Source organism: Serinus canaria, chromosome 14, assembly GCF_022539315.1.
Source record: "Serinus canaria isolate serCan28SL12 chromosome 14, serCan2020, whole genome shotgun sequence".
In the NCBI taxonomy this organism is placed as follows: domain Eukaryota; kingdom Metazoa; phylum Chordata; class Aves; order Passeriformes; family Fringillidae; genus Serinus; species Serinus canaria.
The window spans coordinates 6,716,244-6,738,233 of NC_066328.1; the positions used below are offsets into that span (position 1 = coordinate 6,716,244).

General features: G+C 38.8%; 1 protein-coding gene and 1 long non-coding RNA gene across 11 annotated transcripts in view; one reads left to right on the top strand and one right to left on the bottom strand.

The window, feature by feature from the left end:
• The window catches only part of LOC103817716 (uncharacterized), a 64,833-nt gene that overhangs the window by 28,438 nt on the left and 14,405 nt on the right, over positions 1 to 21,990 (top strand). For all 3 annotated transcript variants that reach the window (XR_007778870.1, XR_007778869.1, XR_007778868.1), the window contains exon 3: positions 16,371 to 16,521. This is a non-coding gene — a long non-coding RNA (uncharacterized LOC103817716). The remainder of the gene's footprint in view (positions 1 to 16,370; positions 16,522 to 21,990) is intronic.
• MRTFB (myocardin related transcription factor B) overlaps positions 1 to 21,990 on the bottom strand; it is a 67,843-nt gene that overhangs the window by 22,363 nt on the left and 23,490 nt on the right. For 7 of the 8 annotated variants that reach the window (XM_030229521.2, XM_050980258.1, XM_050980257.1 and 4 more), the window contains 5 exons: positions 4,257 to 4,322; positions 3,211 to 3,266; positions 2,589 to 2,664; positions 1,922 to 2,083; positions 1,231 to 1,415 (listed from right to left, as the gene is read on the bottom strand). In XM_030229521.2, the coding sequence (XP_030085381.1) occupies positions 1,231 to 1,415; positions 1,922 to 2,083; positions 2,589 to 2,664; positions 3,211 to 3,266; positions 4,257 to 4,322 (545 nt within the window). Of the gene's footprint in view, positions 1 to 1,230; positions 1,416 to 1,921; positions 2,084 to 2,588; positions 2,665 to 3,210; positions 3,267 to 4,256; positions 4,323 to 16,449; positions 16,582 to 21,990 lie in introns of those variants that run through there. The other variant, XM_030229525.2, reaches the window with a different exon arrangement.

The following is a 21,990-nucleotide window of genomic DNA, read 5'->3' on the forward strand; positions in this document are numbered from 1 at the left end:
TTCTGCAGAAGAACAACTTCTCCTTTTAGATGATGTGTGCACAGAAGTGGCTGTTATGTAATACAAAATCCAGAAGCAAAGGCTTAAAGATCTATCTGAAGCGCTTTTTCAATCAAGTTCAAGTGCCTTACTTTTTGTTTCTGCAGTCACAGATCTCTCTTATGCTTCCAACTTGAAAAGCTTTTGGCATGCATTGCTTTGAGTATGTTTATTTAAATCTCCATTAGGAACCTAATTCCTTACTCAGGAATCTAATTTCATGTGGTTTCTTTTCAATTTTTTCAACACAAACTATTTTCTCTCAATTTGAAACCCAACTCTTATCTTAATCTGTATGTTAGGGAACAATGAAATAAAATGGATGTGCTGTACTTTGCGTCCAGCATTGTTTCTGCATATGAACTTTACAATACTTTTTCCATCTCCCGTGGTAATAAGAAAACCAAGGAGAGAAACACCAGATCCTGAACCATTCAGCTGTCAAGTGTCCATGGTCATAAAGACAATATAGTCTTTGGAGCATCAACAAGAGCTATCTCTTTTTTTCTTATTTAACAGTTGACTTTTACATTACTTTCTGCAGTAAGGAGCAAATCCACAGCTCTCTAAATCCTCACACATTTAAATGCTCTGCTATAAAGATAACATTTTATCTGCCATGACACAGTTACTTTCCTTTCTTTTTAAGTACCTTGAGAAAATACTAAAAACCTCAGAAAAATCAACGTAACTACATTGATTTCTTAAATATTAAATTCCTTAGGCAATATTTAAAAACATATAGGAAAGAATATTTAAATTATGTGGGAAACCTTTTTTATGGACTTTTCTGAAGGTAACTGAACTGACATCAGCTGTTGTTGTTTCAGCTAAGTTTAATTCTAAATGAGTTCAAGACCTTGCCCAGAAGGAAGACAGACATTAAGTAATCAATAACAGCTGGAGTAAACCATGGCCATGACCTTTTAAACAACTTCTGGGAAAGCTGCAGATCCTGTATGGGTCATAACGAATTTCAGGGAATTTATGGCTTCACTGCAGCCTATGGGAATTTCATCACTGCCACAAACTAAGCCAGGGTTCTACTCTATACACTCCCAACCAGAAAAGAGAGTCCCAGATACCCCTTTGTAGCAGCAGATGTATTCATTCAGTTTGAAACCATGCCCCATCTCTACAGTGCCAGACCAAAAACCATACTGTGAAGACCTTAACATTTAAAAACTGTACCTGTGTGGATGTAGCAGCATTTGGGGTTATTGGTGAGGGTGAGTCACTTGTTTTTGGCTCACCAGGGGAAGCTGCTGAACCCTGGGATTCTTGGCTGGCTGGTTGATCTGGTGATAAAGCATCACTGCTGTCTTCATCAAATGAAAAATCATCCAAAGCTTGAGGGTAATTCTCTTGTCCAACTGCTAAAATGTTTACATAGAAAGAAACAATGGGTTTTTTAATTGCACAAACTGAATTTAGACATTCATAGCAGAATCAGCTAATTGCTGGAAAATGATCAGTTTTCAGCAGTCTAAACATATGATACCTAAGTATTTACTGTGTTTTTAATATGAGAGCCACATTCAAGGAATCAATAAAACCAAGTGTGGAGCAGAAGTGGTTTTAGTAAGAGATTAAAAGGTATGTTCAACAGATGTGGAGTGCACCTACGACAGGCTGAGGAATGGCTACAGATGTTTGATTACTTTGTATTGATTTTTATTTAAAAAAATGTATTTTCAAAGTTTCACGTAAAAATAAGATTACTTTATTTAAATGATAACAAAGGTTAGGTCTCAAAAGCTGAAGAGTAAGTAGTAATAAACTTAGCATATGCTATCTTCTAGTGAACTTTACCCTCAAGAGTTAATTTCTTTTCCACAATGCCATGTAGATCACAAACAGAAGCTGTGGGACTTCTACTTGCCTATAATTGCTTCTTTAACGCTGGAGTCTACAGGAAGAATATTTTTTTCTACCAGTTCCATAGGGCCAGGTCTCTGAGCAATCTTCTCATTCAGATCATCTGCCAACCGAGCTCTCTTCAGTTTCATTTGAGTGGCCTGTAGTGAGGGCTCTGCAAAGGTCTCTAAAAGGATATATTGATTCAAATATTCTGTTCCAATTGTTCCCCAATTTCATAACAAACAACATTGTCTTGTCTTTGCAATAACCATTCCACTTGTATCAAAAGCAGCCAAGTATAACAGATAACAGGATAACAGTCATACTTATTAAAGGTTCTTTAGGGCCAGGGGAGAGCACAAGGCTGTCAGGTCCTTTTAGGCCATGAGTAGAAACTGAAGCAATAGAAACACTCCATGTACAGACCTCATGCTATAATTACCATTATAGATCAAGAACAATATGCAATAGCAAACAAATAAATACACTGCTGAGAATACCTTCACTGCCATAGATGTACCTCTTAATATACAGATTTAGAATACAGACTACCACAGACACTGTAGAAGTAGAGAAATAGAGCAGATAAACCTTTAGAAATAATTCCCATCCAAGTGTCATTCAGGGAGACAACTGAGGGCATGAGCAAGGCCCTGCTGTGAGCAGCTGTGACCAGAGCTGGCACGTACCTTCCAGGATGTGCATTCTGACCAGCTCCGAGCGGTCCGGCCTGCTCCGGATCTTGTGCTTCAAGAAATTTTCAGTCTTAAAAAGGAGGAAACACCATTAGCTACTGTTCACTTAAAAACTCGAAGCACTTTGACAAATTACCCATGTCCAATCAATGAACATTGAAGTTTACTTCAGATGGGTGGGCAGCACTGTAAGAACACAGGCAGTACAGGGCTTTGTTCTGTTTTCCTAGCAGTTAAGCAGGGCTTATGGATTTCCAACTTCCCCAAACAAGATGGGAATGTTTCTGGATTTGATCCCACACCACCACATAATCACAATAGTATAGATTTGTCATAGAAAAAACTGCACAAGCATAATTTCCCCAAGTATCCAATCCTTAAGTGGAGGTTAACCCCTCCTATGTTTTAACCCCCCATAAGTTTAATCCCCACTGATCTGTGAAGGCTCAGAGAAGTTCCTCTCAGATTTGATATTTTAACAAATTCTCCCAAAATAAAAGCACACATTATTACTGTAATGGTAAGAATTTTTCCATGTACTCAGGGAATTTAGTATCACAAAAAACTGACTCTCTATTTCCAGATGTTCATCACAAGTTTACACAAAGTGGTTTACCCTGGCTCGCTCCAGGCTCTTTATCTGCTCATGGAATGCAGCTGGACTTTTCAAAGCTGTGAAGGGAGAGTAAGAGTTAAACAGGCAAGAAGTAATTTTCGAAAGAAATATGCTAACCAGAATGTGTGTATGAGTGTTTAACACCACCTCAGAGTTGTGTTTGCAGGATTGCATTTGATTTGTGCTAGTTGTATCCACCTATATTTAGCAGAGATGAGCAATACTCCTATATAGAATACTTGGAATATTTGATTTTAACAGATTGTTACCATGTAATGGTTAACTTTTTCGCTATCTACGAAGATGTTTGTTTACTTATCAAAACTGTCCCACAGTGGAAATTTTGTGAGGTAAGGTTTAGAATGCCAAAATACCAATTTAATTTAATTTATTCACTGAATTTTCTGGCTGTCCATACCTCATACTGGCTGTTATGAGAGAACTGGACCTTCCCTTAAGAACTATGTGTTGATTTAAAAATTATATAGAAAAATGTAGAGGCCTTAAATGGTCATCTTAGAAAATAGAATGATGTCTAGCTTCTAAATAACCAAGAAGAGTAAAAAAACCCCCACTGTTCACCTAGCAATAACATAAATTGTAGAGTGCTCCACCTCAGTGCTACCCACTTAGAGATCCTCCATGTTTTCTGTGCACCCCTCATTTGTTTGGCAACCTTTGTCATTCTACTCTTTAAAAACTGCTGGTATTATTATTAATGTCAAATCATCTAAGTAATTCAGTTTATTTAGTAAATTAGTCAAAATTATTTAAATAGAGAAAATAAAAGCAGACTCAGACTATGTCTACAAGTCCTTTAATTTCTGCCACAATGGCTATTTTAACTGAAACATGATGTACAAGAATTCACTGAAGCACAGTGAATTCACGACACACTCACTTAGGTTATCAAAAGGATCCCACAAGTCTTTTCAAATGCTAAAGTTATTTTTAATGATCTCACAGAAATGCTTATCTTCATCATTTTATATATTCAATTCATAATGAACACTACAGAAATACAAATTACTAGATGTAAGTCTTACGTGGCATGATGCCCTGGTCCACCAGCTGTTCTCGTGTCCGTCTCTGTTGCAGCCTCAGCTGAAGTACTGACAAAAGAAAACATTGATTCCTGTGTGAGCAGAGTCTCCTCATAGAGTGCAAACCCCCCCATTCCAGTGATACCAAGTACTACAACCTTAGAAATACTTTCTGCCGGGTATTCAGACCTGACAGTAACCCCCCAAGAGCCATCCTAGGAGCAGCTGCTGTTAACAGTTCCCAGGGATTACTTCCATCCCCACTTTCACTGGAGTTTGCTGCTTCTTCATCTCATCTGATGTCAGGACTCCATTTCCCACATGCATCCACTTTTCCTATCAGTCAGGCGTCATGAGGAGTGTTGAGCTTACATCAAGAAAACAGTGAGGTAAAAAGAGTTCAAACTATAAACTGGAGCCCATAATGATTACAGAGCCTTACTGCATGTCCTAAGCCAATCTTACATGACTTCACTGTGCTGAAATAGAAATTAACTGTGCAGAGCATTTTAGAAGAAAAGCTCTGTGTGTGTCTCACTGATTGTTTCTTCTTAAGTTTTTTTTTTAATATAAAGACTGTACATTTAAATAAACCTTGCTGAAACACAAGAGACTGAAAAGAAGCAGAATTTTATCTGCCTTACTTAAAAACAACAAAAAAGTGTTACAATCAGGAACACACCTTATTCTCTCTCTGAACATCAGAAAATGTTGTGGTTTTTGACTGAGATATGTGTTATCATAATTATTTAAAGGACAGAATAAATCCAGTACTGTCAAATGTGGAAAAACAGCTTATAGAGCTTCAAAGGTAACTTCTTACATTTAATTACATTTAATAACATTTTTCTCACACATTTCTGTGTGTCAACCAACTGTGTTTCTGTGTGACATTTAATAAATACTACACCAGAAACCACAAAACCTGGGGGAAGAGGCAGACATGAAAGTTTTATACTTTTAAAGATTATGGCTCTTTGTTGCCAGGGGGAAAAAAAAAGGGAAAAAAAAAAGTTGTTTCTTTCTTCTACTCCTCCTTTCCCCTTGTTTCTATACCAATTTATCATAGTGCTTCATTATCTCTTTGACACATACAGCTACTACCCCAAAGTGAATTTTCATCTTCTGAACAGGGGACAGTGAAGAGACAGAGTACATTAAAGATGTGATATTTACATGCTGAAATTCCGCTTCTTATGGGTGTATGATTAGGGTATGCTGTTTCTATTGTATTTCACAAGGAAGCAAAACAAGCTAATGCATTGTCCAAAACATCAAAATGAATGTAATTTCTAAAAAATTAGGCTAAGGACAAAGTTCATTGTTTCCAGAATTTAAAAGGAACCAGCTTATTTCCTGTTCTGCAGTACAGGAAGGATATTCCTCTGGCTAAAGCATTAAGACCGGGAATAGCAAGTCCTGAAAACAAGGACATTATTTTCTTGTAGCACACAAACACTGAGAGTTCAAATACAAACATTTCAGGGCTGTGGCACAGCAGATCTTTTCAGACTTTACAATTTTCTTTTACAATTTTTTTTTTCACTAAGCTTTCTCATAAAGCCCATTTTGTAGGTGGAGCTGGTTCAGCTGGAACTCCTAAGCATTGCTAGGGATGTGCTTTCAATATTAGTAATCACAAGTGGGAAAGAACATTATTATTGAATATATTAAACTGAACATTATTTCTAAATATAAATGATGGGAAGCCCTGCTGTGTAGTTTAGGAATGTATCTATGATTTGTGGCTTCAATTACGGTCAGATATTTGGCTTAAACTTTACAGAAAGACTAAAAACTGAGCCATATCCTAAACAATGTACAGTGTAAAAAGAGAATAGGCAGTGGCACTAGAGCAAAAGGGAGAGGAGAACAGTAAGAATGTACCTGCACACAAACCTTATGTGCTCATGTGTGAACCTTTAGCATTTTCTAAGAAAAACATGTAACAAACCTTTTTGTCTTTCATAGCATTACTTGTCTGCCCATCATCTGTTCATCTACAATGGGCATTACAAAGCAATAAGGGAAGATTTTGAAGTTGTCCCATCTGTATCTGGACAAGTCATAGAAACAGTGAGAAAATTAGAGATATAGAAGACATAGAACATGTAGTTATTCACTTACTGGATAAATATCATGAACTTATATATTACATAATAAGGAAAGGACAGCCTGTAGCATGACTAATAGGAAAGCACTGCAGGGGGAATGCTAAAGAAGAGATGACTCATAGTTAGAAAGATGGTATAAGATAATAACTGAAGATTTTGACTTGACCAGAGCAAGGAGGTTAAACAGAAACCAAGCTGGATGAAAACCAGATGTTTGCTTTTGCAATCAACTCCAAAACTAACGTTGAAAAAGTGTTTCATATCTACACTTTTTAAAAAGCTAAATATTGAGCAGTCAAATGCATTATTAAAGAATAAAAAATTCTCGAATAGAAAGCAATCTTGAATAAAACCCCTAAATATATTATTTTTTAAAGCTGGAAAGCTAAAAAGGTTTTGCTATTCCAAAGCAAATCCACCAGAAAAAAAGCCAATACTGACATCTCTATAAAAGAGATACAAGGATCTAGAGGATTTAAAATACTTCCAGCCCCTACAGTGACACAAAGTAAAAAGCTGAGCTGTTTATAAGGAAGAAATTGAAACACCCGTCTGTGAGCTGCAAAACTTCCCACAGTCAGAGCACACCGGGGTTACAGGTCAGGGTGTCAGAGCAGGTGGTCACACCACAGTCAGGAGTGACCCTTCATTGTCTCTGTAGGTGCAGACAGATGTGTCTCTTTATACTGAGGGGAAACTGGTGTGGGTATGAAGGAAGGGAACAGGAGTGAGGTCTGTGAAAAGCTCAGAAGGAAATGGGCACTCACAAGAAGCGGCTCAAAGACAGGAGGATGGGAGTCATGGAAACTGAATCACACGTTTTCAATAAGGAAAATAGAATGAAATTATCTTCAGAGACAAGGATGAGCCATACGAGAATTCCACTTATGGCAAAGAATTGCTCATTTATTTCTGTGAGAAACTATCTAGAACAGAACACAGGTTGGTTTAAATCTAATGTAATTAAAGCTAATACAGACTTTACTTATCATATATATGGAAATCCATAGAGCAATAGATTTCTAGAACAGTCAGTAACACACAAAGTGGTAAATCTAGTAAAGCTGGATGAGATAAGAGGACACAGACTAAAAAAAAAAAATACCCCACCAAAAACCCACCAAAAACAAAATCTAAAAACTACTGAAGCATTACCCAAATACAACATATATATATATGCATATATATTTTTTACTCTTGTTCTAGTGTGGGTCAGGGTTTGGATTTTTTTTCCTTTTGTTTTTTCCCTCTCCCCTTTATTTTAAAGAACCATTTACAGACAAACCATCATGGAATGCGGGGACGGGAGAACTCGAAAGACAGGAGGTGAAGTTACAAAGCAAAGTTGCCCTTGGAATGGTATTTACTCAAACATTGTGTTTTACAGATGGTTCTTATCAGAGTAAATCCATTCACCTTGCTGCCAGATAGTTTACCTTTCACTTTTAAACTTTCAAAATCAGGAAGTTACCTACATAACATCTAAAATCATAAGTGATCTCCAAAATGAAGGCACAACATTAACAAATATTTACATATGTTGATACACTATTAATGTTGTTAATACTGTTCCTCCTATTTAAAGTACACGTGCAAAAGAAGGGCAATGTTAACACCACTGAGCAAATGTAGTTGTTAAAAGACAGTACAAATATTTTGCACTTCACTTTATCTGGCAGGAATCCTCCTTCACACCACTGCAACTCTAAAAATTGTCTGTGAACTGCTTCTGAATAAAAGCCATGCACGGAGAGGTCAGACCAATTCCTGCTTTGACCGAGGGAGAATGGAGGATATTCTTTTTTGTTTTCAACTAAGCATACAATTTTAACACTTGAACACCAGTGGAGAGATTCCAAAATTTCCATGTGTCTTCTTAAGTCAATAAAATGATCATTATAGCTTGAATAGCTTATTTAGTACTTACTGACAAAACAAAAAAGCATAATCCCTCCTCACAGTAAGAACATCTGGTTATCTGACTCTCAGAGTCAGCAGAAGTCTTGTGACTGCACTGGAGGTAGAGTGTTTAACCAGCACAAAAGCTGAGTGCCAGAGGCTGGTGCTCCCACTCTTCCAGCTCCTTCCAGTGTTAGTCCACCAGGGAATCAACACTTCTGACCAGGGAATGGAGATAATGGTGCAGAAAGGGGAGCTCATCTGTTAACCAATGCACTTGGTTACGTGGAAGTGTATTTCTGTAAAGCAGCAACTTTTATAAAGCCAATGCCTTGTTCTCACACCAGGAGTCCTGCTCAGGTTCACACACAGTGTGCCCCAAAGGGGCAGAGATTGAGGATAATCAGAACCAGCAGCTCCTCAATCTCCTGCTGAAGCACTCTGAGGGGGTGAGAGCAGGAGAAGTGCCACCAGCAGGCACTTAAGGAGACACAGCACATTCTGTATACCTTGGAAAGGCAGCAAACAGAGTGCTCTGGGCATGTCTTACTTGCTGTGAGTGGCAGAAGGAGTGAAATAAAGTGTATTATTAAATCACCTACAACAAACAGCTTTTATCAGAGCTAAGCAAGTGATTCCTGTTAGGAATCTGTAATGTGTATCCTATAGAAGAGCAGTCTCAAAGTAGTACTACATAATCACAAGCACTGGAATGTAAAGAGGCCAAAAATAAATCAATAGTTGTCCTGCAGGAACAATGCTATCTACACTGATTGACAAGCTTTCACCACTGCTTCTTGCCTTGAAAAAAAACAGAACACATATTGTGCACAGGTCCAGCAGTTCCAGCTACTAATAACACATCTAACATAGTTCATTACATAGCCTATTAATTTAAGATCAAATTTTAATCTTTTTATAGAAGGTTCTATGAAACAGCAAATAGTTGTTGCCATTTCCCAATTACACAGCTGAAACAAACATTTCACCATGGACACAGGGTCCAGCAGACACCACACAATCCTTTCAAATGGCAGCAAGAAGAAAAACAACACATTGAGATTTTTTTAATGTTCTGTATGTAATCATCTCATTATTATCTTGAAGTTAAAATCCAACAGATATTACCTATTTAAACACTTAAACTGCAGGTGGAAATGAGAAAATGTTATGTCCAACATTCCTCCATAACCCCTTGGAAATTTCCAAGAGCGGCAGAAACTCCAGCGCAGGCTGCTAGGCTGGCTGCCATGGAAACAGACAGTGCTGGAAACACGGCCCTTTCCTTTCAATGAAAAGCTGCTACACTGAAAGCCTCCATTTCTTTCTGCCAGCTGCCAACAGCTTTTCTGCAGCCAGTGCCCCTTGGAGGCTGCGGCACAGAGGGCAGAAGCTCCCGGCAGAGGCTGCAGTGGCACTGGGCACTGCGGGGGCACACAGCAGTGTCCCCTGGGCCTGGGGCTGAAGCAGCTGTACCCTTAACGCAAGGGTGTCACCAGCGTGTGGCACTGCATAGAGCAGAGAATTCCACCGGGGCAGGTGAACTCCAGAGTGATCCCAGCATCGCCTTTGCCCTGGAATTATGGCCCAGCCTCACAGGGTAGCAGCTCCAGCCCTCAGAAGCTGAGCACTGACTGCTCTCTGGGCACTGCATTGCTGCCCTGCACCCCACACCATGTCTGCTCACATCCTAAAGTCTGTAATTTTCTAAACACTGTAACTTTATGCTAGGTTAATCTTCCAGAGATAGGTTTTCCTTTCTCCTGAGGTGAGATTTCTACCTTAACTCTATGATGAGGTACTGTACTCTATCTATTAAAAATGGTTACTTTTCCCACTAATATTTGTTCTGCAAATAAAATAAAAAATAGTAGAAAGTATATTTTGTGTCGTAAGTAAAAGAAAGAGCAGGTGATATGCAAGGTTCATAATTCAGGAAGGTTATGGAAGTTTGCAGATTCCACCAGTCCGAAGTCAGAAATTTGTTAATATAATGTTCACTTCATTTATATGGCATGTCAAAGAAGGAGAGGAGGGAAAATCATGGAAGTAGCTACTTTAATTTGTTGGAAATTATTCTAAGTTGTATGGAATTTTAAGATAAATTGCATTTTAAATTGTGTACTCATTCCCCATCAGCTGAAGATGGTAATAACAGCATGTTAAATACTCTTAGTTTTAAAACAAAAATGATTTATCACCAATTCATCTTGTAAATGTATCAAAAATCATCTAATCATGGGTGAATGCCTTCAAAACTTGCATGCATGCCAGGATATAATTTAAAAAAGGAACTATTTTACTTAGTTTAACTTGCTTTTGTAAAAAAAAAACCTTACTTACTTGTTATATAATTTTAATGTTCTTTTTCCCATTATTGTATAAGTGATTTTTCTGCTAAGACTGTATCCAAAATAATTAAGAAAAGTTGAAGCACCTCTTTTGCATATTCATTTCAAATAATTATTCAGTCATACTTCCATTTCAGCTTAGAAACGTACTGCGTAAGTGTAAAGTACATGAGAGGAGACTACTGAGGGCCATTTCAGATCATCTCTCCAGAATTCTGGAGGGAAGCCCTGCAGGACGTCCAGATCTCTCAAATGACACCACTGTGATTCAAAGCTTTTGTCTGCAGCCAGTGCTGATGCTCAGATGAGTGCTTCCAGCAGTACCAGCATCACTGAAAGCAGAAAATGAAAACCTAGATTGCAAAGAGAGCTGCATGTAAACTCAACATTTCAAACGAACATATGAACTATAACAATATCATTAGCTGAGAGGCTTAAAGGCTGGGATATAGGACAATCTGTATTGTATCCTATTGCTATGGAACATGTTGCTTAGAAACCAGGCAGAACATACACAAGCCTTCAGACAAATTACTGGGATGTCTGCTGGGATGAATATATATGTATATATATATGCTTGGATATGTAAAAAGCAAAATCTATACTTTTCATTATTCTGTTTACATCTTTAAAATGAAAAAAATCATCATAATATTGGGTGAGAAGTCTTAACAAACTAAAGCTTATATTTCCCTTTTCTGTAAAATTGCATAACTTCAGTATATTAACAATACTATTTTCTAAATCTGCAAGTATTACTCTGCTTAGTGCAGACCTCTGATTTTTAAAAAATAACCTGCATTTCCTCAAATACTACTATTAGCCAAAAAGTGTACTGTGAAGGGACTCATGAAACTTGAATTTAAATTCCACATCTATTACAACTTCCTTTGTGATTATTTGGAGTGTATTACATAGAATGATAACAGAAGATTTCCAAGCCCCCTCCATTGTCCCTGCTATTCCTGGGCACAGCAAACAAAAACACACCCAAGCAGATTCTCCACCTCAGGAGAATACACATGAATTCAAAACAGAGCAAGGTGGATTGCCACTGAGCTGCCTGCTTGCAAACGGGGGTGTGAGCAATGGTACTGAGTCAACTCTGCTGCAGACAGCTCCAGACTCTGCAGATGCTCAGTGGGTGAGTCCAGCTGATCACAGGGATGGGGAAGTTGCTGCATTAGGGAGGACCTTGCACTAGAAGCTGATGCTCCCACGTGTTGTGTTGGATGTGACAGGAAAGAAGAATCCCCCAGCAGATCAGCAAAGCAGACAGTGGTTTCAGAGTGTGGTTTCATAACTCAGTATGATCTAACATGATCTAACACAGGATTACCAATGAAAAGCCAATGGTCTGTGCCTCCCTCCACCCCCAGCTGCTTCTGCTACTTTCACACTGACAGAGGTGCCTGTCAGGTCTGTGCTCTGGCCAGGCAGCACCATGAAAGAAGTGCTCTTCAGCAATACCTACTCACTTTGGGCTGTGTGACTCCCAGTGCCAACACGAGAAAGAGGCTGGCAGTAAGCAGGGTAGGGCTGGATGGGAATACCCCTGGCTCTTGGCAGCAGCAGTTCTAATCCTTTTATAAAAACTTCAAGAAGTCTTATAGTGGCCGTAGCAAGTTTTTTAAAAGCTCTTGGTTAGCCACCATCGTCTTCTAATTGTATACAGATTACATACAAAATCAAATTAGTACACTGTAGTCTTGGTTTATTGAAGTAGTTAAGCAGGTGTTTATTATAATTGTATTACAATTTATTTATTATTAATTCAAGTGCTACACTGAAAAAGAAAATTCTGTGGAGTAAGTGCTGATTTACTTTTATGACATACAATTATCCCATGACATTATAGAGACTGTTTATGGTAGAGTTTAGCACAGCCCCACAGGATCAGTACACAATGTAATTCACAGTGCTTCCTTTATTAACAAAGTAATAACACTTTTTTCACCAGTATTTTTCTCATTATCTGTGTCTCAAGAAACATACCTGATGGACTACCACTGATAAGGGGTCATAAAAACACCTCTAAACACCAGATAACACAACTTAGTGCTTTTTCTTTATAAAAACCAACCAACCCAAATATACCAAGAGCAGAATCTTTATCATGCCAGGGCAGGAGAGCAGAAGAGGTCAAGAGTATCATCAATACTCAACATGCCAGCAATAGCAGGAAGTCTGTTGAATAAACAATTCTCATGCAACATGGATTTGATTGCAAGGGATGAGGGGCAGAAATCCTTCCTGACTACACCTGGCAATCTGTTACTCAGGCAGCACAAAGACAATTCCAGTGCACACCTGAGAAATCCACTCATTCCGCCCTGTATCCTGTTTCCAGCACTTGCCAGTCTCCAGTTCCTCACAAACCAGTAAATTTAAAATGCATAACAAATCCCGGAAAGAAATTGTGTTTCAAGGTGGAAATAAAATTTCCTTCCTGGCTGGTTTTTTTTTAATTAGAGTAGCCTACAGGCAACTGGTAACTTTGAAATTCAGATTATGATATGAAAAATATGGTGCAAACAAACTTGGATTCAGCCTCCTTTTAAATCCCACCTAAGAACCAGAGTGATCTGTTTCACCAATTTAATACTGTCTCTTCAAGAGTTCTGTATGGTCATACAGCTCATCCATCTTTATACTGAAACAATTCAGGGTATAAAACAAGATTTTCTCAACTCTCTCCAGTGCTGTTGGAAACCCTTCAATCTGCAGTCCAGATATATTCCCAGCTCCTAATACATGCACTGTTTGATGGCACTGAATGTTCCTTAGTATGTACATTTAAGGCTTTTCACTTGAATTTTCCAAATGTTTTGGTTGCTTACTTGACAGTCCTACAAGAAGCTGCAGGAGGTACAGTCAATGGTACAGGAATTTCTGAAAAAGCTGTTTAGTTAGCACTGTGTGGTTGACCTCAGAGGCAGAAAATATCTTTTGATCCTTGCTCATACAAAAGGTAATTTTGATCAGACAGATAGAAGAACTTTTTTCATAAAAAAGGCAATATGCAACAATAGTATCTGAGCTGTTTACAAGAAAGTAGGATCATTAAGAGGATTTACTCCCACACTACAGGATGCTATAATGTGTATCAATAGCCTAAGGAAAGAAAAAAATTCAGCTTTGCAATCTAAACTGCTAACGTCCTTAATATTAATTTGCTGAAGACACCGTTATTGTTTTTGCTTCCATCGAAAATCCCTTTCCCTATAAAGAAATGCTAAGTAAAAAAAAAATTGCATCTTGCAGTTCTCTTAAGGTACTCATTGCTGAAATAAGCACTGCACTATTCATGATTTTTAGATTTATCAAACCTGTGCAAAGTAGCTTATAAAACAAAGGCACCTTTTGAATTACTGGATCTCTACATAATTACATTTTTAATTTTTGCAAGATTTATAATTCACATATCATATTTTTAAGTATTTTTATGTCCTAAGGAAGAAACATTTGAGAATTCACATGGCAAAACCAGCCACATCATTTTAAAAAAGAAGAAAGGAGGAGAAAAGAGTAGGGAAAAAAAAAGAGAGACAGAATGGCACAAGCTAATTTAGAAGATGCTGTTCTGTAAAATAAGTTGTCCTACAATTTATGTTTTTTAAAAAAGTAAAATCTGTTACCTGTAGTATTATTTAAACAGGACTAACTAACAACTGCAACTGAATTTTTAAAAATCTATAAAATGTCTGAACTACATATTTCATAACATAATGAACTGGAAATGTGAAGCTCTCTTTCAGTCCCTCTAGATGTAAATCAAGAAGATTTGGAGTGTTTTCAATAATTCATTCTATATACCACAAGAAAGAAAATTATTGTTTTTCTAAGCTTTAGAAGGAGGAAAGGCTGGAAGAGGAGATCCTGTAGTCAATCAAACTCTCAAGAAGAGGTTAATTATTTTAATCATTACATTGCCAAACTTGGGAGAGATAAAAGAATAAGCAATATTCACTGGGGAAAGTGAAAATGGAAAACAGGTACTAAAACATAAAAGGAAGCAAAGGTAGTGATTATGAAAAACGTATCTTCTTGTATGCACTGAATAATTTAGGCTCTAAAATATTAATGAATTTAGACTGGCAGAGTATCCCATAATTGCAGGTTTTTTGCTACTCTGACAGACCATCATTACTGTAATGTACATTCTTTCATCCACTTTCTCCATAACTGACATGCTTGAAGAGGCCTGAAGATAATCATTACTGTGGTTACTCATCAGCCCACCTACACTACCCACCCTGCTGGGTTTGCCATGGTTCTCTGCCCTTTATTTCTTGGCAGCTTACCCCAGACAGGTTTTGTTTCCTACAGCACTGCCCACCCCTCTGACCCTCCTGGCTTCCTTCTCTCTCGCTGCTGTCCCCCGAGCCTCAGCAGCAGCAGCAGCAGCAGCAGGGCTTTAACTGGGCCTGTCTGAGTTGAGAGGCAAAACCGCCCCAAGCCAGAGGCCACTGCTGGCCCTTCCCTTCAGTCACTGTCTCCCAATCAGTTCTTTTCCTGCCACAAAGGAGGCAGAACTGTTCTGCTCTCAGCCACTGCCACAGGCAGCAACACTCAACCTCTCAGTACCTTCCTGATCACTAACACACCTTCGGTATCAGTACACTGCACAAAGATCAGGGTTTACTTTAGCTCAAACTTAAAGCTGAGTAATGGGGGTTTTAAACTAACCTGTCAGGTACTGAGTTTAATACTGAATATGGGCTATCTTTTTGCCATTTTAAACAATATTAAGGTCCAAATTTAAAAAAGAAATGAAGAAAACCCCCAAACAAAGCCAGCATTTAAATTCTGAGAAAGGTAGGCTCTCATATAGAACTCTTGCCACCACACCAAGGGAGAAATCTCTGAGTCACCAGACAATGCAGAGATATCTGGAGGAAAAGCCAAAGCAGGAATTTTGTCTACTACAAATACAGTTTGTGTCCTATTGATTAAGCAGCTGGAGTTGAGCCCAGAGCTGCAGGAGCCTGGTGTGTGAACTTCCCAGACGGCTCAGGGCAGGGCTGGCAGCCGACCTCCAGAGGTCTCTTCCTTCTCCTCCTTCACGCAGGCCAGCGGGAAGAATTCTGCCCGCAGGAGTAAGACAATTTCCCTATCTCAGCAGCACTGCTGCCTCAGCCTAACAAAGATTGCTTTAAATTAATCTCGTCTAGTTCTATTTGTCAGCTTTAAATGATGTTCCAAATATCCTCAGACTACTGCTATTTTAGAAACTAATGCCCGTGCATTTTATCAATTTAATGCCCAGCTAAAATCCATTCATTTAAAAAGACATAATGTGGTTTGAAAAGCACGCTTCTCAAAACCAGAATCAAATCTAATTTAACGTATGAGGGGAGAACAGAATTGCAAAGAAAGAAAAGAGCTGAGAAAAGCACTGTTGAAAATGAGGTAGCAATATGTCTAACACTAAAGGTGTGTGGGGTTTTACTTTGACATGCCATATTTAATGGTGTTTATTTCATTATATTTATTTCAATAGAGACATTTTGAAACACTTTATGCAATATTTACAGGACAATTTCAGAGTCCTTCATTAATTCAGCACTAAATGATACCCTGAAAAGACTACTTGATTGCTCATTTTTTTTCATACTACAATTCCTATCAAGCTATCATCATCATTACTTTACTAGTCTCAGGAAAAAATTAAATTCAGCTTTTAGAGGTTTTTTTTTCTAGAGGGAAAACAACACCTCATTTAATGTACAAAAACTCTTTCTGACCTACAGCATTACATCAGGCATGCTGGTGAACCGATTGTGCCCAGGACTTCTGCATTCTCTGTCCCCCAAGCAGCAAGTGACTGACCTTCCTTGAGACTTTTCTGGCTGTTCACCTCAAGGCATTCCTTCTCCTTCAGTGGCTTAAGATCTCCTGCAGGTAAGATCTCGGAAAAGCCCTGCTGCTGTTTCTTGGAGCTATCGATCATGGTGGGAATCCTTTAGAATGGCAACATCCAGCACCGAAAAAAACGCAGGCCGCAGTGGGCAGCGGCGCAGCGCGGTCCGCACGGGGCCCGCCGCGGACTCCTACGGCAGCAGCCCGGGCGCCGCCGCGCCGCCCATGGCGCTGCCCCGACGGCTCTGCTCGACTCGGCTCGGCTCGGCTCAGCCCGGCCCCGCTAGGCTCGGCTCGGCTCAGCCCTGCCCACCCCGGTTCGGTTCGGCTCGGCTCAGCCCGGCCCGGCTGGGTTCGCAGTGCCCGCTCGGAGCTCCCAGCCCGCTCTCACCACGGGCACCGAGCATGTGAAGCACAACTCCCAAACCCCGCCTCTCTTCGCAGACAGACACTCCTCCTCTGCCTGTAGTTACGCTCGCTTCCTCTGCACATTGGTGTTCAATGTGCAGCTCGGTGGTCAATCATCTGACAAAGAATGAGTCAAGCGGTTAAAAATAAATCCAGCAGTTGCTGGAGAGCATTCGCTGATACCTAAGACAAACTACTGCTGAGGTCTCTCTCCCTTTCCCCCCTTCCTTTTCCCTGCCCCCACTCCTCGGAACACTGCTGCAGGCAGCAGAAATATTTCATCTTTGCCTGACCGGCACATTCATTACTCATTAAGTTTCACCAGTACACAAAGCTGCACAGCGGCATTTGAAAAAGTTATAGTTATGTTAAGGGACCTTCCCACCCATCAACCCCAGGACTGGTTCCAGTGACATTTACTGAGCAGAGGTAACTGGGAAAACCAGTGATTATTTCCATGCCTTTCCCTGCAGTAGGAGAGCCTCTGTTCCTTGTTGTAAAAATCTAAGCCCTGAATATTTTATTATTTTCCTTTCTGCATTAGTTACACATCTCATTATTCCCAACAGTTTCAGGAGTATTTCCTCCCACAGCTTCTGATCTGCCATTCTCTGCAGCATATCCCATTTATCTTACATGAGTCATCAACTTCAGTGTCAACCTGGAAGATTTCAGGGAAATAGATCCCCTCTAATTACCTGGCATTGGCCATAAGGGAACAGCAGAAGAGTCTGCATTTAATTTCCTGTACTTAGAGAAAAGAAACTATACAAAATGTTAAAGAGTCTCTACATGTCAACTAGGAACTCTGGCAGGTGTATTTTCCCTTCCCTTTGGCCTAAAAATGCTATCATTGCACACATTTTCCATGCCTCTACTTTGTATTTTAAATCCTTCAACCTTAAATTATAAAGGACATCTCCATTCAGATAAAATATTTCACTTCCATAGAATCAGATTTGAAAATACCTATATACATTGAGATACAGAATTTTTAGAAGTGGAAACTAGGAAACAAACCCCATCTTTTCCTCTTTGGCTCTTTCTACAAGACAGTCACTGAGCCCTGACTCTTCACCTTGACAGTGCACTCCCAGGGCAAGTGACACCACGGGGTGTGAAGCTGCCTGGCCCAGCCAGCAGGATTTGGAAGCCTCTCCCTGTTTGCCTGCTGCTGGGAGAAGGAGACCTAGATCTGCTCTGAACTGCAGACTCCAAGGAGGAGTGAGCTCACCAGGCTTTAGCAACCTCTTGACATGTAAGGAGCTGACAATACAGGCAAAAAATTCTTTGCAGCATGAATGATTTGAGGCCATTCTCCCAGCCTAAAATCAGTTGTCTGCACATCATTTGTATAAAAAGTTATCAGCTTAAATTATGTTCTGCTTAAATACAAGTTACAGACTATTCCGATATATTTGCTTTTGCAGTGATTTTTACTGAACACAAGGAAAAAATACTGTGGAAAAGTTCCTTCATAAATCAAATTAACTTCTTCACTGCCTGCAGCTGAACACTTACTGTGCCTAAGAAACAAAACTACTGTTGAGAAACACCACACATTCAGAAAATAAAAACAGACAAGCAGAATACAAACACATACTGCTAACTCTGCTAACTCATAACATTAAACTCTGACACAGTCAATAAACAGAGTATTACGCACTTACTGATATAATAGATTATAACTCCACATTTTTCTTGTACCAAGAGAGAAGTTAATTGTTTGGATTGATGAATTATATTCTAACAGTGTAACAATATATAACAGCACAAATTGTTTTATGAAAAGGGTACAGTGCACTTCACACACTTTGAACTGATTTCCCAATGATTCAGAAAGCAGTATTTTGAAAATTTGAAAAATTCCATGCCCTAATGAGGAAGTATGTAATTAAAGAAGCCAGAGGAAGACATTTTTTTTCAAACACCATATTCTGAAGGAAGTTCTATCCATTTCTATCCCTTTATAGTGCTTTATATAAACTGAGAGTGCCCAGTGCTCAGCTGAAAGCTGACCACAGTAACAGCAGCTGGGTGGGAGCAGTTCAAGCCTTCAGGAGCATTTCTCTTGTTCAGAAAGATGAGCTTAGCCAGGAGTTGGTGCTATCCACTCCTCCCCCTTTCCAAGGGTAGCCACCCCACAGCAGATCAATGTGCTTATGCCTCAGCTACTTGAAGTTATACCTCATATTTTGCTTCAATTTCACCTCTTAGTTCAATACAAGCTTAACACAGAGATGAAAATTTTAGAAGACCTTTAAGAAGTCTGATCAAAATCTCAACAGTAACATGCAAAATCTTTAGTATGAAAAGCAGGAATTACAGAATTTATGAAAAATAAGAATGAGGAAATTCTTGTACAGACTAGGAGAGATGAAAGGTCAAAATGATGCTGTGGATTTTTCATGTAACCAAATACTGCTGTTGCAAATAAATGCTATACAATATGGAATAGTTGGGAGAGGGCAGACATAACAAATGAAGACAAAGAAAAGATGCATTTGAAGAAGGAAATAGTTCTGCTCCAGATTCAGTTATACTGTGAATATGGAGAATATCTGCATATTCTGCTTAGGGATAAGTTTCTCTTAAATCCCTGCATGAAGAATAACATTTATCTCCCACATAATGAAAAAATATTCCTATTCCAACAACCTTTTGTTTTCCCAGCAGTCTTGAATATACCTTAATCCAAGCTCAATTGATAACTTGGTTTTACTGGCTATTTGAGTGTGCAACAATACAGTTCTTAAATTTTTAGTGATAAGGCTTCAAAAAAAAAACCAAACAAACAAACAAAAAAAAACCTAATCATCACCTCAACATGTCTGTTGAAAAGTCTAAAACTCTGGGACAGCTTCACAGGCACCTGGAGGCATCTCACAATTCCCAGTTCCACAGCACGGCAACATGGGAAAAGTGCATGTCTTATGATGGACTTTGTCATAAGACAAAGTGTTTCTCTTCCTTCACTAGAAGGAAGAGAAACACTGGTAGCACATTCCAGTACCAAATTCACCTGCTCACTACCAACACCCAGGTGTGTTCAAAGGTCCCAGGAGCAGGACCCCTGTGAACCAAGGCAGAGTGCTGCCTGTTGTCCCCAGTGCTCACCCACCTGCCATTTAAGGACTCCTTCTTCCCTGCCAAATGAAATAAATTTGTAACTCCTCTAGAATGGTTAACATGTGTTCTTACCTGTGACTGCTAAAGCACCACAAGGACTCCTCAGATTTCCTCACACACTTTCAAATCTGATGGTAATTTTTTAAGCTCTTATGAAAGAGCAGAATTTCTGTTATGAACCACTACCACCACACTGATACATTGATCACACTGCCTATGTTTGGGCAGTATCTGCCTTGAAGATTGTTTTGACAGGTAAAAACTGCTTTGTATTTCAGTTACTTTTGTTGTTGGTTTTAAAGGACCCTAATTCTACATTTCTCTGAAAAGAAATTGTGAGTTTACAGGTGGGAACTTAACACCTTCCCATTCAAATCACAAAAAAATCCTCTAGTGTAAGTATTAGCGAAACAATAGCAACTTGTTTGTTCTTTGACTGCTTTTTATTTTAGCAGTAATACAGTTAATAGAACAACCCATGAATTACACAATATAAATCAGGGACAGAAAAACCTTGGGATCTTACAACTCAGTTTGAAATGATTTTGTGTTCAGTGTCTAAAAGTGAGCAGGAATTTGGACTGTCATTTGAAATTGATGGCATTGTTAAAAACAGGCAGAAAACTTTTTCAAATTACAAATTTTTCATCTTCTCTTTCTGCAGCTAACTAAATAGAGAATGTTTTGTAATAGAGAGAACTACTCATTTCCAAACTAAACACTGGACATAAAACCTCTGCAATTTGAGCATATACCTGTTTCAAATGAGCTGATTTTAACATTACAAATAGCAAAATGAAACTGAGAATCACAGTGAAACTATAATGACCTAGAAACAAAACTTGTGGCTGAGAGACTGGTTTCTATCAAACAACAAAACCAAAGTATCTTTTTCAGCTGAAAGAAAATCTTGAGTCCTGCATGTAGTATTTTTCAGTTACAGGTTTGAACTCCAGTTACAAACTGCATCAGTGTATCCAAACCAGAAGCTGAAGTAAAAGACACACAACAAGCTCTTGGTTTCAGTGAAAATGAAATGTTAGAATTTGCATTATTTTCAGAGGGCAGAAGTACCTCTCATTTGAATTTCAATTTCAGTTGAATATACTGCATAAGAGTGGGTGAAATGAAGAAAAAAGGCCTCAGAATGGAACATTTCTGTCAGTTTCATAAGCCAGAATCTCATTTAAGAGCAATGTATTGCACAAGTTTTTTCATAAACATTTGCTTTACATCTAAGGTCATCAGCCCTTGTTCCTTCCATTCTTCTGCAGCACAGACTTCCAAGTGTTCTGCCAACCTTCAGCCTACAGCAAAAGTGTTATTTAAAAGTTGGAAGTGTCTAGTAGATATAAACTAAAATTCCAAAGTGCAGGAGGAAGCACTGCAGCCCCATGGTACCTCCCCAGTGCCTGCCTGTCTGCCCCTCACAACAAACCCTTATCTGGGTGAAGCATCAGTGATGTGCTGAGTGACATCACTGCCTGGGAGCTGCTTCACAACCTTATTAAACACCAAGTAACTAAGCAACAATTGCTTTAACAGTACATTCCAACTCTTCACATCATATGGAACTCATTCCTTTGCAATCCCATCAAAAAGAAAAACAAAACCAAACCAAATGCCCTTGGGTGTTTAAACTCTTTCACTACCATAATAACATTTTCAAGTGGGAAAAAAGCCTAATTACTCAATATCTATTTCACCTTGGCTTAACATAAACCTTGATGAATATCTTGGTGCTTTATATTATGTTAGGATAATCTAGTTTTTGATCATGGTGTAATAATTTCTCCACATAGGAAAATAGTGCTCTGACTACACAAACTAAAGCATCAGTTTACATAACCCCTATTATAATTTATTACTTCTATAAACATCAAGAACATTACTTCAAATTATTAATTAAGGGGAATTGTTTTGGGGGAGCTCTGTTCTGCCTATATTCTCCACTACTGTGGCAATAAAGACCCA